The 14,331-nt window shown below is 28.9% G+C and overlaps 2 protein-coding genes across 2 annotated transcripts in view; one reads left to right on the forward strand and one right to left on the reverse strand.

Annotated features, from left to right (window-relative positions):
- Positions 1 to 12,610, reverse strand: part of Cse1 (chromosome segregation 1) — a 120,352-nt gene extending 107,742 nt beyond the window's left edge. Inside the window, exons 1-2 of the mRNA XM_075374972.1 lie at positions 12,526 to 12,610; positions 5,989 to 6,094 (exon numbers count right to left, since the gene is read on the reverse strand). Of these exons, the coding sequence (XP_075231087.1) occupies positions 5,989 to 6,073 (85 nt within the window). The 5' untranslated portion in view covers positions 6,074 to 6,094; positions 12,526 to 12,610. The remainder of the gene's footprint in view (positions 1 to 5,988; positions 6,095 to 12,525) is intronic.
- A 322-nt stretch (positions 12,611 to 12,932) lies between these two features.
- The window catches only part of IntS8 (integrator complex subunit 8), an 82,116-nt gene continuing 80,717 nt past the window's right edge, over positions 12,933 to 14,331 (forward strand). The window contains exon 1 of the mRNA XM_075374983.1: positions 12,933 to 13,141. Within this exon, the coding sequence (XP_075231098.1) occupies positions 13,015 to 13,141 (127 nt within the window). The 5' untranslated portion in view covers positions 12,933 to 13,014. The remainder of the gene's footprint in view (positions 13,142 to 14,331) is intronic.

Genomic DNA, 14,331 nt, shown 5'->3' on the forward strand with positions numbered 1-14,331 from the left:
TCTAGATTGTCCGGTCCCCTTAATTAACAGAAACTTTAATATTGAGATAATCAAAACAATTATTTTAAAATGTGTGTTCTTTTAAGGACCAGTAAAATAAATAGTGTAACACACTTCAGGCTCTCTTGTATTCTCAGGGTTCTAGATTCATTTAACTACAAAAACTAAAATTAATATAATATACAAACTATCCTTTTTCCAACCACATTATATTTTCAAACAAAATTTAAAAAAATATATAATGTTAATAATTTTTGAAACCCCTTGTTTCTCGTGATATCTACCTTAAAAAGCCTTCTCAATTAACTAAAATTAAAACAACTGATGAGTTCTTTTACAAATGTGTTCTTACTTTCAAGAATCAGAAAAAACTCGAATTCAATAATCTTCTATATTTATTTAAAAAATAAAGTAAAAATATAACAAGATATTCAACTACCTATCTTTTTTCAAAATATTAAGGTTTTAAGGAGAAATTAAAATTCTGTGGTACCCAAAGTTCGGACCCCATTGCCCAAGTCGGTCCTCTGAAATCATTGACAATAACTGAAATTCTGTTAGAAGTAGCTAAGTTAAATAACAACAGTGAATGTCCATTGCTAAGTTATTATTCAACTTAGCAATGGACATTCATTATCCTTTAATGATTTATTTTAATAACGATGAATTTAAATAAAACAATGAGAATTGCAAAAACAAAGTACATCAAAAATTTGAATTCTGAATTTTTTTATCTTAAATGGTATTTAAACATCTCAAAATTGCACTTGGTGCTTAATGGTCGTTAACATTTTTTTCAGTATGAATAATAAATATTTACTGCGTATTAAGTGCGGTAGGTGCTGTTGGATTTTTATTTTATAAATGATAGAATGTGTAATAATAATGATAATGTATTAAAGTGATGCCAAAACTTAGGTATACCCAAAGTGAATCAATTTGTAAGATTAAGCAGCCAGTTGGGAATGAAGCTATTATTCCTGAAGCTCTTCGAATAACCAGCCTTCAGTTGTTGGCCATCAACACGCCAAAATTCAAATAATATTAACAAAGTCCAAGAAGTTGATGATGCCACTGAAAGAGTTCCAATTTGACAACTGCAAGGACAATGATAATCATGAAAACACAGCTGGTAGCTACAAGAAGAGTAACGACAAAAAATTACTTTGTTAAGTGTGTAATTTAAAGGCATAAAATAATTGCCTTATAAAGTATTTTACAAGGCAATTACTTCAAAGGAGACTAGGAATGGAAGCCACTAAATAATTTATGTTTTTTTCATGGTTTATAGTGGCTGGATTTTTTTGAACAGATCTCTTAGATGCAGATATATACAGGCAAAAAATATTTTACAGAAAAATGTTGATACATTAACTTTAACAAAATGTAACCTTTTAAATAGCAAGTTGGTCATTTATTAAATGATTTTTATACAAAATATTAGAAAAACACTTGTCAAAAACAATTTTTTTATCCCGTTATCAGCTAATATATAGTATCCTAAATATTTAAAATCGTGTTGTCAGCTAACAAAATTGCAAAAACTGTACAAGAGAAATTTACAGCGCATTGTGCTATAAGAAGTTTATATTGCATTTCATCTTCAGATTATATTCACTAATGTTCTTGTAATAGTTACTACTGTAAAAAAAATTAACATGAATAAAACCACTCAAAATTTTATTTAATAACAACAATGTATAATTACAGTTACTTTACTACATTATTTTAAAGTTAAATGGTACTTCTACAGATTAGCTGATATTATTTATTTGAAACAATATTATAAATTTAAATAACAATCAATTGTTAAACATTAACTGAACTTTGAATGGCCATTAAAGTACGAAACTGATAAATTCTGTATAGAATAATTATGTAGTAGTTTTTGTTCTTTAGTGCAGTCAAATCTTATTTATTTCTAATTTTACTTTCTTAATTAATAAAATATTTGTTTTTTAAAAAAATTATACACTAAAACATATTCAGTGCTAAGCACTAGCAGGCATGTGGTCTATAAATACAACCTGCTGACCACACAGTGACTATTCTATCTCTACTGGTGGGGATCATATGATTGATTGATATCATTGATTCGGTATCATATGTAAGTGTATCAGAAACATTTATAATTTATTACTCTGCAGTTTGTTCGTGGTTACAATGAACCAGCTTTTTTTGGTGGAAATTTAAATTTGTATGAACTTTCATAATTTTCGAAATATAAGATTTATAATATAAATTATTTAAATTTCAGCTAGTATTGATTAGATGATCATGTTTTACTTTTATTTTACTTATATTTTGATACTATTATTTTCATTTAAATTAATACTTTTTGGCAACTATTTAAAAAAATTCTTTCAAATAAAATGTACATTACATAAACATTTATTTTTATTATTATTCTTTTAAATAAAAACATTAAAATATACAATGTTATTTCACTGTGTTTAACACGTAAATAGTATAATTACTTTACTTGTTTGTCAGATCTATTCTAAAATGTTAAGAACAATTTTATATAACAGCTGATTTTCAGGCTGTAAACAAGTCAGATGATGGGCAAAATCAGATGGGAATAAAAACTGTAAATTAATATAATACAGAAGTGAAATAAATATTCTAAATCAATTATTGATATTTGGAATAATTTTATTGCACAAAAATTTAACAAAGACAAATTATTTTTATCTACTTAAAAGATTAGAAAATTAAGGTAACATAAATTGCTAGTATGAACAAATAAGAAGTTTATGAATACACTCAACTACGCATAATTGGTAATCATCATAAACGGCAAAAATCCAGTGTTTTTCATCTTCTGTGCACACCTTGCACTAGTGTGTTTTTTCAAAATTTCTCTTTTTGCTCATAATCCGATTATTATACAAAGATTCAAGAGTATTAGCTTTTTCATTCACAAATGAGTACGATTTATAAAAAAAAGAGGGATTGCATGTCAATTAATAAATATTTAAGGTTCAGTAAAAAAAAAAAGAGGAATCATATATAGTGATGTATAAAAAAATCAGTCTGACCAATAAATCAATACTTTGATTAATCTGTTTTATAAATTTAATAATATAAATACTTTTCTTCTAGTTTTCTCAAAAAATAATAAGAGCTTAATTTCCAGCAGTTATTAGATAAATCTATATGCTGATTTCTCTGTTTTTCTGAGCTATTTTGATTAAAAGACTAGAATTTTTTTTTAACTTCATAAGCAGTCAAACCAACTATTCAGCACAGGAAATAAGACATTTACATTACAAAAACATAATAACACGCAATGTAAGGCCAAACAACTAATCCTCCTATTACTTTGAGACAATATTTTATAATTCATGCATTACATGCTTCATTCATTAATTGTATACACTGACAGCAAACTGGCCTTTTCATAATTGTCAAGCCCAGTTAATCTCTCAACAACATTCAAATTTTTTTTTATAAAAATCTTTATCTAGGATTCCTTCTCAAACAAATATGTTGGAAAATGAGGAAAAATGTACAATTTACTGTTATATGAGTTCTATTTAAATTCAATTAATTTTCTAATATATTTGTATTTCCAAAATACAAATGAACTGATTGAACTTGCCTTGATAATGAACTTATCACTTTCAAGGCATCAGCTTTTTATTTGTTTCCTTTTTCATCCTTGGAAATAAAAAGAAGTCGCAAGGTGCAAGATCACAGATGTATGGAAGAAAGGGCAAGGAGTCATTTCATTTCTTGTCAAAAGTTCCTGCACAGTGAATATGGTTTGGGCAGAGGCATAGTAATAATGACAGAAAAGTCAGTCACCTGTTAGCCACAATTCTGATTTTTTTTTCTGTAGAGGAACATGCAATCTTTTGAGAATTTCCAGGTAAAATTGTTGGTCCATCAATGTTCTTTATTGATGGTGTCATAAATTTTATTTTTGACATTTTCTCAGTTTGACCCAGATTGTAGGATGCCCAGATTGCTGATGATCTTCAATCAACTTTTCTATTCATTTGAAGTAAGAACACCATTCACAAACAAGTGTTTTATCATTGCAGAATTTTTTGTAGGCTTTTTGAATCGTTTGAAGCGTTTTCACACTATTTTTTCCTAAGGAAACAAAATTTGACAGCTGCACATTATTCATGATTTTCAGCCATCACATTTTACCAAAATTGACAATAACTTTGCATTAAAAATTGACTGTTCTTCAAAGTATCTCTTGGGTCAGCTCGCCTCACTCACAGACTCAGAAGGGTTCCACATAGACTCTTCCAGACACAGAAGAACAAACTATGACCTTACCTCTACCATAACATAATTCTCATCATTTCTGAGTACATGAAAGAAATATATTTTTATACTTGGATAAATATTTAACATTTTGGGAAGATAAACAATACCAAATCAGAATACATAGTATGACCCCCAAAGCTACTGGCAAGGTTTTGCAGAAACATACACCTAAACTAGGGATATTACAAACAAATGAATACCAAAAAGGTCTAACTCTAGGGCCAAATGTGATGAGCGCCTGGTGTTCTGATTCATTTGTTTTTTTGCCCTCTTGCTTAATGTAAACATATCCTGTCATCTTCTTCTTTCTTCTTATTTGTTAATGAACCAGCTGATCTTAATTATTGTTTCAATTAATTATATGAATTTACTTTTCTTTAAGATGTAATAGCAACATCACTAAATTTTTATTGTTCTAGCTAGACATATTTAATACATATTAAAATCTGAATAATTGTGAACTTAAAAAAAAACATAAACTATTGTAACTCATTGCAATGTTTAATTAAAAAAGTGTAAATTTTGCAGAAAGATACACCTAAACTAGGTAGATTACAAACAAAAGAATACCACAAAGACCTAACTTTAGGGCCAAATGTGATGAGTGCCTGAAAGCATATCTAGGTAAGGAAAAATCAATAAGTACAGACAAGTTGCAACTGCAGAAAATAAAACTTTTAATTATTCTATAATATGTCAGAATACATTTCTCAGTGAAACTAGACTTTACACTGGTGTATCCTTAGTCTAATAAGATTGTTTAATACTACATGTTGATCAGAAACTAATCTTTTACAGTTAACATTTCTGAAACTCCAAGTTATCTTTGACGGGAACCTACATGGTAAATATAGAGTAACCAAAGAGATTCAATATATGTGGCTTATAAAAGAATTTTATCCACGTTTCACATTCTTTATAACACAAGAATCAAATCACAAAGTTGTTCAAGATGTACAAAGACCATCTGATAATCACATGGTGCAATAAGTCATGTTGCATAGTTAATTAATGCTACCCACTTTACAGCTAATTAATTAAATTATCAGCACTACCAATAGTTACATGTTACACAACAGAAAACTCAATGACTAGAATCAATTCATTATATCCACAGAAGAGATGAAGCTATATTTCTTATAATAGCACAAAGAGTGGTGACAAGTGGAAAAACATCATTTAACCCCAATCAGCATAAAGTCAAAATTACAAGCAAGCTTACTTAAAAAAATATTTCTAAAATATTACTGGCAACTAAATAAATTAGTTGCTTATCACAATAATATAATTTCAAACTTCAAACTAAATCACACAATTAAAAAAATCTTAAATCTTAATTTATTTAAAAAAAATCTCTTTAAATTGGTACTAGCCCTAAATAAATGTTTAATAAATTATTATTTTGCTCTCTTTTAAATAAACTTTGGTTTTTTTAAATTTTTAATATCAACAAATAATGACAATTAATAAAACCTTCAAAGAAAACCCAAAAGTAATTAATAATTGAATAAATACAAATACTGACAAGAAAAACTTTCTGTGATGTACTAAACACTAATAATTACTAAATAAGTAATTAAATACATAATAATCAGAACAAATGAATTCTTATAATAATAATAAGTTTTATCACAAAGATCAAAATTTTATGAGAGAAATTTTACACACAATAAAACAATTACAAATAAGAATCCCTGTTACCTGGACGCCGAATCTCTGCTTGAGGATTAAGTGTTTGTTGTAAATAATTAGATAATGTTACTAAATTCTGATCACTAATTTCCATCTTTTTCTCTCTTATCTTAACCTTAAACAAAAAAAAGTACAAACCAAATTTTTGAAAATAAATTTTTTTTACAAATCTTAGAGTAGTGATATATACATAAGACTTTACACATCAACATCAGGAAAAAGTGTAATGTACTATTATTCTAATGTAGAAGAAATTGAGTACATCACTAACATCATTGCTAATACTGTTGAAAATTGATAATTATATTATTTGAATCATTTAATGGTAGGAAATCATGTCAATCATTCAGCCAACAGATTCACTTGATGAAAAACAGTCATATAAACTCACAACTGGACAGCTGAATTCTCTTCTTGAACCACTTCTTTAGTTTCTAGTATGAATTCTACAATTTTTTCATATGTTCTTTCTTCAATGCCAAACATTATTTTATTGTTGTAAGACACAATGGTACAATTTAAAAATATAAAATTAACACAAACATTTTTAGGTTTACCAACATAATAAAAATCTGATGTGGACACCACATGACTTCCTTGTATGCTTATTAAATTACATATACATATTTTTTGCTGCAGTTCATTTAAACTTATATCATTTGAAAGTGAGATACAAACCTCCAGATCTATAATAAAATGGACAGTTACATAATTGCTGAAATATTAGTTTTAATTAACATCAAATATTTATACAATTATTAATCCAACAATCTTACATGAAATGTTAGGATAGAGTAAAAGTCCCTTTATTACTTGTATTACCAGATCAGTATTATTTGTATCTTTGTGAGTTACTGATTAACAAAAGTTCCAGGTTTCTGGTGTGTTGTATAAATAAAAATTAATAATAATCAAAACTATTCCATTAAGTGAACTCCTGTATACTGGTTACTAATGTTAATTTTGACCTTATAGTATAAAATATTCAGTTTTTATTACTGGATTATTTGGTGAATAATCAAAAATGAAAAAGAAACAATCATACAGGAAAAATAAAGCTAACATGAAGAAATATATTTAAAAAATTGACAAGATGAATATGAAGAGGAAGAAAATGTTAAGAACAAGGGAAGAATTAAAAAATTACGAGATGTAAATATAAAGAGGAAGAAAATGTTCAAAACCAAGGCAAGAATAAAAATATTAAGAGAGGATGATGAATACAAAGAGAGAAAATTTGAAAACTAGAGAACATGTACACAAATTGAAATCAGAAGAATTATATCAAACCAAAGGGTGATTAAATGACTGGTAACAAAAAAATAAACAAACGAAATGATGATCAACTCCGACTTTGGGAGAATATTGTCCGACAATATCAGAGGAGTAATGAACAAAATAAGGATTTTTTGCACTTTATTAAAGATTGAGCATGTGTGTCTCAGCGTATATATTGTTCTTGTGAGGGTCTATTTTTAAGTCACTCTGTAGTAAACTTTAATATACAGTAGATGAAATTAAACAGAAATTCCAGAATAATTAAATAAAATTAAACAGAAATTAAACTAGAAAATTCAAAAGTAATACAATTCTAAATTGTAATTTTCAATTAATATTAAATAATTAGATGTTTCACCAAATCTATTACTTACACAGTAATAGAGTAATAAGTAAAATTTTATTTCACTAATAACTTATAATTTTTTTCATATTTTTTTTTATTATAGAATTATTATTTATTGTAATTTTGTTTTATAATCACAGGTTAATAATCATTATAATTGAATTAAAAAAGAAAAAATTTTCGAACTGAAATGCCTTCCCTTGTAAGATCCAAATAATTCATTAATTAAAATTTTATTTGGCTATAACTCTGGAACTAATGAAAGTAAGTACCACTTATGATACATTGTTGAAAAGCTGCCAATGAGGGCTTATTACTCTAGTTAAGAAAAAATAAAAAAATCCAAATTTTTGGGATTTTGGGCTTTTTTGGACACTTTTGGTTCAGTTGATTGTAATCAAAATGAGATGTTACAACAGTCTTAAATCCAAAATTTCAACATCCTATGGCTAATTATTTTCGAGTTATGCGAGATACGTATGTACAGACACCATGAAACTAGTCAGGATTCAAGGATGGCCAAAATGGATATTTCTGTTGAAATCTGAAAAACAAAATTTTTTGCTATCACAATACTTCCTTTATTTTGTACAAGGAAAATTTTTTTCAAACCTTTTTTAATAAATTTTTTATGAATTTATTATGTCACTTCCGTTCTACAATTTTTCCCAAAATAAGATGTTATTTTGTGAGATATTTATTCTTATGGTAATGACAAATAATTTCAGTTTTTTTAGATACCCTGGGTTGTAAGAATAATCATTTACGTTAATGTAATCACTCATTGAAAACTTCCTTGGAAAAAGGCAAAATTAATTTATGACAAAATTCACTAATGGATACTTCAAAGTACAATGCTAGAAGAAAAATGTATTACTGAATATAACTAACTGTTGGACAAATATTCACTCAAAAGGATATCAGCCCTACTAAGTTTTGAGGCAAAGGTGGGGAGATACTTGTACAATGTTCAGACATAAGCTTTCTACTAAAATGATGCAGCTTGAATCTCTGCTGGTTTGGTCATGAAAGTCACATTATCAAACATTGTTTGAACAATGAACTGCTCATATCTAAGAAAAATGTCTATTTTAATTGTTTTATAACAGTTTTTTTTTTTTAAAGGGATTGAGGACAAAATGTTCCAAACTTTTAGATATGATGCGGGTCCTTAGTAACACCAATTGGGGAGCCGATTGGTCAGTATGTTACGTTTTTACTATTCCCTTGTTTGTTCCCGTTTAGATTATGGTTATGTCGCCTACTCTTCAGCTCGTCAAACCGTGCTTAAAATGCTGGATGGTGTACATCATGCTTTTCTTCGGCTTGCCACAGGTGCGTTTAGATCAAGCCCTATCACAAGCTTACTTGTAGACTGTGGCTAGCCATCACTTTGGGATAGACGAGATCAGCTTTTGTTATCTTATTTTGCCCGTCTCAAAGGACAGCCAAATCACCTGGCTTTTGACCTGGTTCTTAGGAATCCTAATTTAAGGAAGTATGAGGACCGTCCACGCTGTACAGTGCCTGTGGGTGTCCGTATCTGGCGTCTGCTGCAGCATATAAATGTTGACATTCCATCATGTCTGTGCTCATATCCGTGGAGAATAAACCTTGTACATTTTACAACATACGATAAATGACCAACACCACCTTTTACCGGCAAGTGTTTCAGTACATTCTCACCATGACAAACCCAGATGCGGTGATATACACTGATGGGTCGAAACAAGACGGTACCATTGGTTGTGCTTATGTTGTCAATGACAGGACTTATATGTTTGGCTTACCCAGTATTATGAGTGTGTTTACCGCAGAACTACTCGCTATAAATAGGGCTCTAAATATTGTTAGCCGTAAATATAGAAACATTCGTGTAGTCCTCTCCAGGCGTTAGAAAATGTTTATTCCAAACATCCTGTCGTCATTGACATTTATGATGCAATCGCTGAGTTAGGTAATCGCAACACAGTGGTAAATTTTTGCTGGATCCCTAGCTATGTGGGGATTCTAGGTAACGAAAGAGCAGATTATGCTGCCAAAGAAGCGTATATTCAACCTCCTTTCACCACCCGAGTTACTACCTTTGATTTTATCAATCGTACAAAATAATCACTGAAAACAAGGTAGCAAAGTGACTTGGCAACTACCGTCGATAATAAACTCTGACGGATTAAAGATTCAGTGTTGCCATGGGGCTCCTCTTGCAGAAAATCTCGTCATGAGAAGTGGTCCTCTGCCGGTTACGGTTAGGACATACGAGGATCACACATGAATACCTAATGTCAGGAGAAGCCCCACCTCTATGCTAACAATGCAACTGCCGCATGACTGTGCACCACATTCTCGTGGACTGCATATGTTATGCGATGTTGCGTCGTGAGTTTAGCCTACCTAGAAACATCTGTGATATCTTGTACAATAGTAACAAAGTTTTGGACCAGATGTTTCTCTTTTTGTATAGTACCAGGTTACTGCAAAAAATTTAATAAAATCATACATATTTTTATGTTAGAAGAGTTTTTTTTAATAATTTTTAACCTTTACTTTCAATTTTGGTTTTTTTTTGTTCATGTATTTAATTTTACTATCCTTTTGCACAAAAGGAGAGAACCTTTTGCACAACCCATCGGAATTAGCTAAGTTTTATATAGTTTCTTTATTCGATTATTTTAACTTTTATTTTTAACAACTTCTTCTGTGGTATTAGTTTTGAGTTTTATTTTGCCTTCTTGACTTGTTTTAATAAATTTTTATTATATGACTAATATTACTTTTACACCTTATAAGCTTTATTATTTTGGAGTTATTTTACTCTTTTATTAATAAAACTGGGCGATGATAACGCCCAGGCGTTTTTTGCCCACAAACAAAAAAAGGTTTTTTTTTGTGAAGATCGGTAGATTACACTTTGAAAAAGAAAAATTAAATATCACAGTATTTCAAAAAGAATAAATTACGAGGGCCTGGGAGGGATACACAAGTAGCAAACTCTTCATGTTGGTTTGGTAGTCTCTGAGATACTCTGAACAAGCAAATACACATTATAAATTGTAATAAGCATTTGTTCTTGTAAATTTTTTAACAAAAAAAAACCCTAGGTGAAAAAGAAACTCAGCATTTTTAAAAAGTTTTTTTGCAACTACTTTCGACCTGAATTAACAAAAATGAATGGAAATGATAAATCCACCCTTAATTCTGCTTTAATGGTATAACAAGTGGTGCAGAAAACATAGCACAAATTGTTTTCAAAGAATTTTAGAACCATCTGAAATTAATTTCAAACTTATAACTTAACAGGATTGTAACAGATATAAGAATACAACTTTAATCCTGTTTATATTCCTTACAACGGTGAAATTAAGAAAAATTCTTCAACTTTAAGAAAATATTACTTTAACCGAGTAAACATTCAAGAAAAATTCCAGTATTTCATCCAATAGGAGCAAAATACACTGTTTTAGAAAAATTTCTTTTATAATGAAAATACTCTGTAAACCTCTTTTTTCTTTTTCCTGTTTAGCCTTTGGGAATTAACTCTGTAAACTTTTCTTTCTTTTTCTTGTTTAGCCTCCAGGAATTACTTCAGAGGTGAATAAGAATGATATGTATGAGTGCAGTCTTGTACAGTCTCAGTTCGACCATTCCTGAGATGTGTGGTTAATTGAAACCCAACCACCAAAGAATACCGGTATCCACGATCTAGTATTCAAATCCGTGTAAAAATAACTGACTTTACTAGGACTTGAATGCTGGAATTCTTGACTTCCAAATCAGCTGATTTGGGAAGATGCGTTCACCACTAGACCAACCCAATGGGTTATGTATGAATGTAGCTAAATACTGTTAACTACACTGTTATAAAAGTACTACAAAGTAGTGTGCAATTGAAAGATCACAAATACTGCATTCAAATTAAATCCATGTTAAATTAAAAAGCTTCTTTAAGAATATCATTTTATTAAACTTTTAATCAAATTATTCAATTTATTTTTCTTTTTTCAGATGATTATAAAATTACTTATTTTTAAATGTGACTAAAAGGGGAAAGATTTTTAAGTCAACCAATAGACACTTCACTCATCATTAACCAAAAATTTGGAATTCTAGACTAACAGAAATCAGAATTACAGCTGATTGATTATAATGTCTAACAAACATACTACTATTCCGCCTTTTGGTTACAAATAATTCCATAAATGTTTGAATAATAAAACATTTAAGAACAAAATGTTTATTTATGATTGCATCAAACTGAGAAAACACATGCTAGAAACGAAAAAACACAATATTAACTACATACATGAAAAACTTATAAGAATCACTATTTCTGAAACGCAGCTGAATAGTGATATAAACATTAAAATCATAACTAATAATCTATAAATTACAGAGTTTGGCATGAAGACTACAAGTATGGCTGAAAAATTTACAGTCACAATTTCATTTTCAAATATGTCGATCATCAATCGTTTATTTAATCATTATATATAAAAATTACTGCATTTTTATCAATTCAACATTAGTCATTCGATTAATTATAATAAAGCAATTTGATTTTGGACGTGTAAAAGGTTTTAATAGAATTTGCATGTATCACAAAATTGAGCTAACTCGTCAAGGGAATTCATTCTTGGCTACACAAATCTACTTATTCGAAATTAAGGAATTGATTATGAAATGCCAAACAGTAACGAAATATTCAAAGCAACACAATTTATAAAAATAATAAAAACGTAAATATTTAAAATGCCGAACGTTATCTTTAGGTTATGTTCAGCAGCTGCAATTATTGCTGCCATCTGAAGGTTGTAAAAAAGATAAAGCTACTCTAATAATTAAAATCAAAAATTTATTACAAAGGCTGAAATTAAATAGTAAGAGTCATGAAGTTTGAAATTGCATTACCAAAATTTACTTACATGTGAACAAAGTATCTCAGACGCACACCGCGAAAACGATTGTTTTCACCGGTTAGATTACTGGTATGAACATGACTAAAATAAGAAATTAAAGTATGAACATAACTAAAGTACGTAAATGAAACGTTGTGTATATGCTTGAAACTAGAAATAAAAAAATGTATAATTAAGAAAGAAAGCCACTGATACATATTAAACGGAAAGTAAGGAAGAGTTGAATACGGTTATAAATAATATTTTTGAATATTTTTTTTAAGTTTAAAAAATAGATATAGGTACAGAATTTCATCATTTTTATGTATCATGATAAAATATTATAACTTTATGTTGTTTGATTTTTTTAATAAAATATTTGTCCAACTAGTTGGTTAACCTGTTTTCTCATTGTTTTGATTAATAAGATAGGTTATGTTTGCTAGGGTTTGAAACCTGCTGAGTGTAGTGTTAGCTTGTAATGTTGATATTCATTTACATAAAACAGACAGCAGAATGGATGTCGACTTATTACGACCTGGAACAGTGCCCATATCTAGAGATACTCTCTTATGGTTTGAATTTCTGTTAGACCCAACTCGTGGTGGCTTGTTAGAGAAACATTTAAATAAACCTAATTCAGGTTAGTTGAAGCATTAAATATAATGTTTTTATTGTGATTTTTTTACTAGAAAGAAATCGGAAAGTACTAATGTTATTGGAAATGAAATAAACATTTAAAAACGTATTTAAATAGTTTATATGCAGTGGATAATCAAGTAATATACCGATGTATATTGGGTATTTAAAAAAGGATTTGCAACTCATAATTACTAGCTCTGACTTTCGTAATCCATTTTCATATTATTAGTTCTCAGTTGTTGTGTTTGTACTTCTTTTACTGTGAAATTGAGTTTCTGGTATTTTATTATCAATTGAATTTCATGTTCAGTGTAGTCTTACTTTGAATGGGATCACTGAAATGAGTTAGCCGTGCTAACTCACATCAGTGATTATTTATTGTTATATTTGTATGTATTATTTTTGTTGTTGTAAACATTTTGATTGAGGGAGGGTGTTATGATATAATCGAAATGTTGGTTTGTTTAGATCGATAGTGAGCAAGCATCAATATTAACAGTAGTGTAAAGAAAATAAAATAAAAAGGCAACAACAAAAAATAATGCAAGTAATATATGAGAGTTTTTATTAGTGTGGGTTGTTAAAATTACATTTAGGAAGTAAACTACTGGTCGTCAATGTGTGTATTTATTTAAAGTACTCTGCAACAGTTAGAATACAATACGTTTTTATAGAAATATCCAGTGATGGTAGTAAATTAAATCATTAAATTTTTTGTATGATCACACAATTTTATAACAAATAAAAAATGTCCAAACTGTGCTACATATATGAAATTAAATAACACATGTTTTTAAATGTTTTAATCATGTTGAAGCAATAGAGAATCACAAGAAAAAAGTGAGAGGGTAGTGTGATAAGTACATTTCACAGTTTAAGTGTAGTTTGTTTAAACATTATAATTTGAGAAAAAAACCTATTTGCAGATTTGTTGCTTACTGGGTATTGCCTAGACTTCATAGACAAGAATTGCTCCTAAATAAACTTGATATATCCAATATAACAGTGTAGAGTGGAGCAATTATTTATGGGAGTATGTGCTGTAAGTAGTGAAACATAATCTCAAGTAGTCGAAGATGAGGGCTGAATTGTTGAAATTGACAGATGTAGGTGGGTATGAATGTGACACAAAAAATTGATTTCTAATGCTAACTGCAGTCCGTATTGTGAAAACCTACTACCTATCATTCA

Source organism: Lycorma delicatula, chromosome 1 (genome assembly GCF_047948215.1).
Source record: "Lycorma delicatula isolate Av1 chromosome 1, ASM4794821v1, whole genome shotgun sequence".
NCBI lineage: Eukaryota > Metazoa > Arthropoda > Insecta > Hemiptera > Fulgoridae > Lycorma > Lycorma delicatula.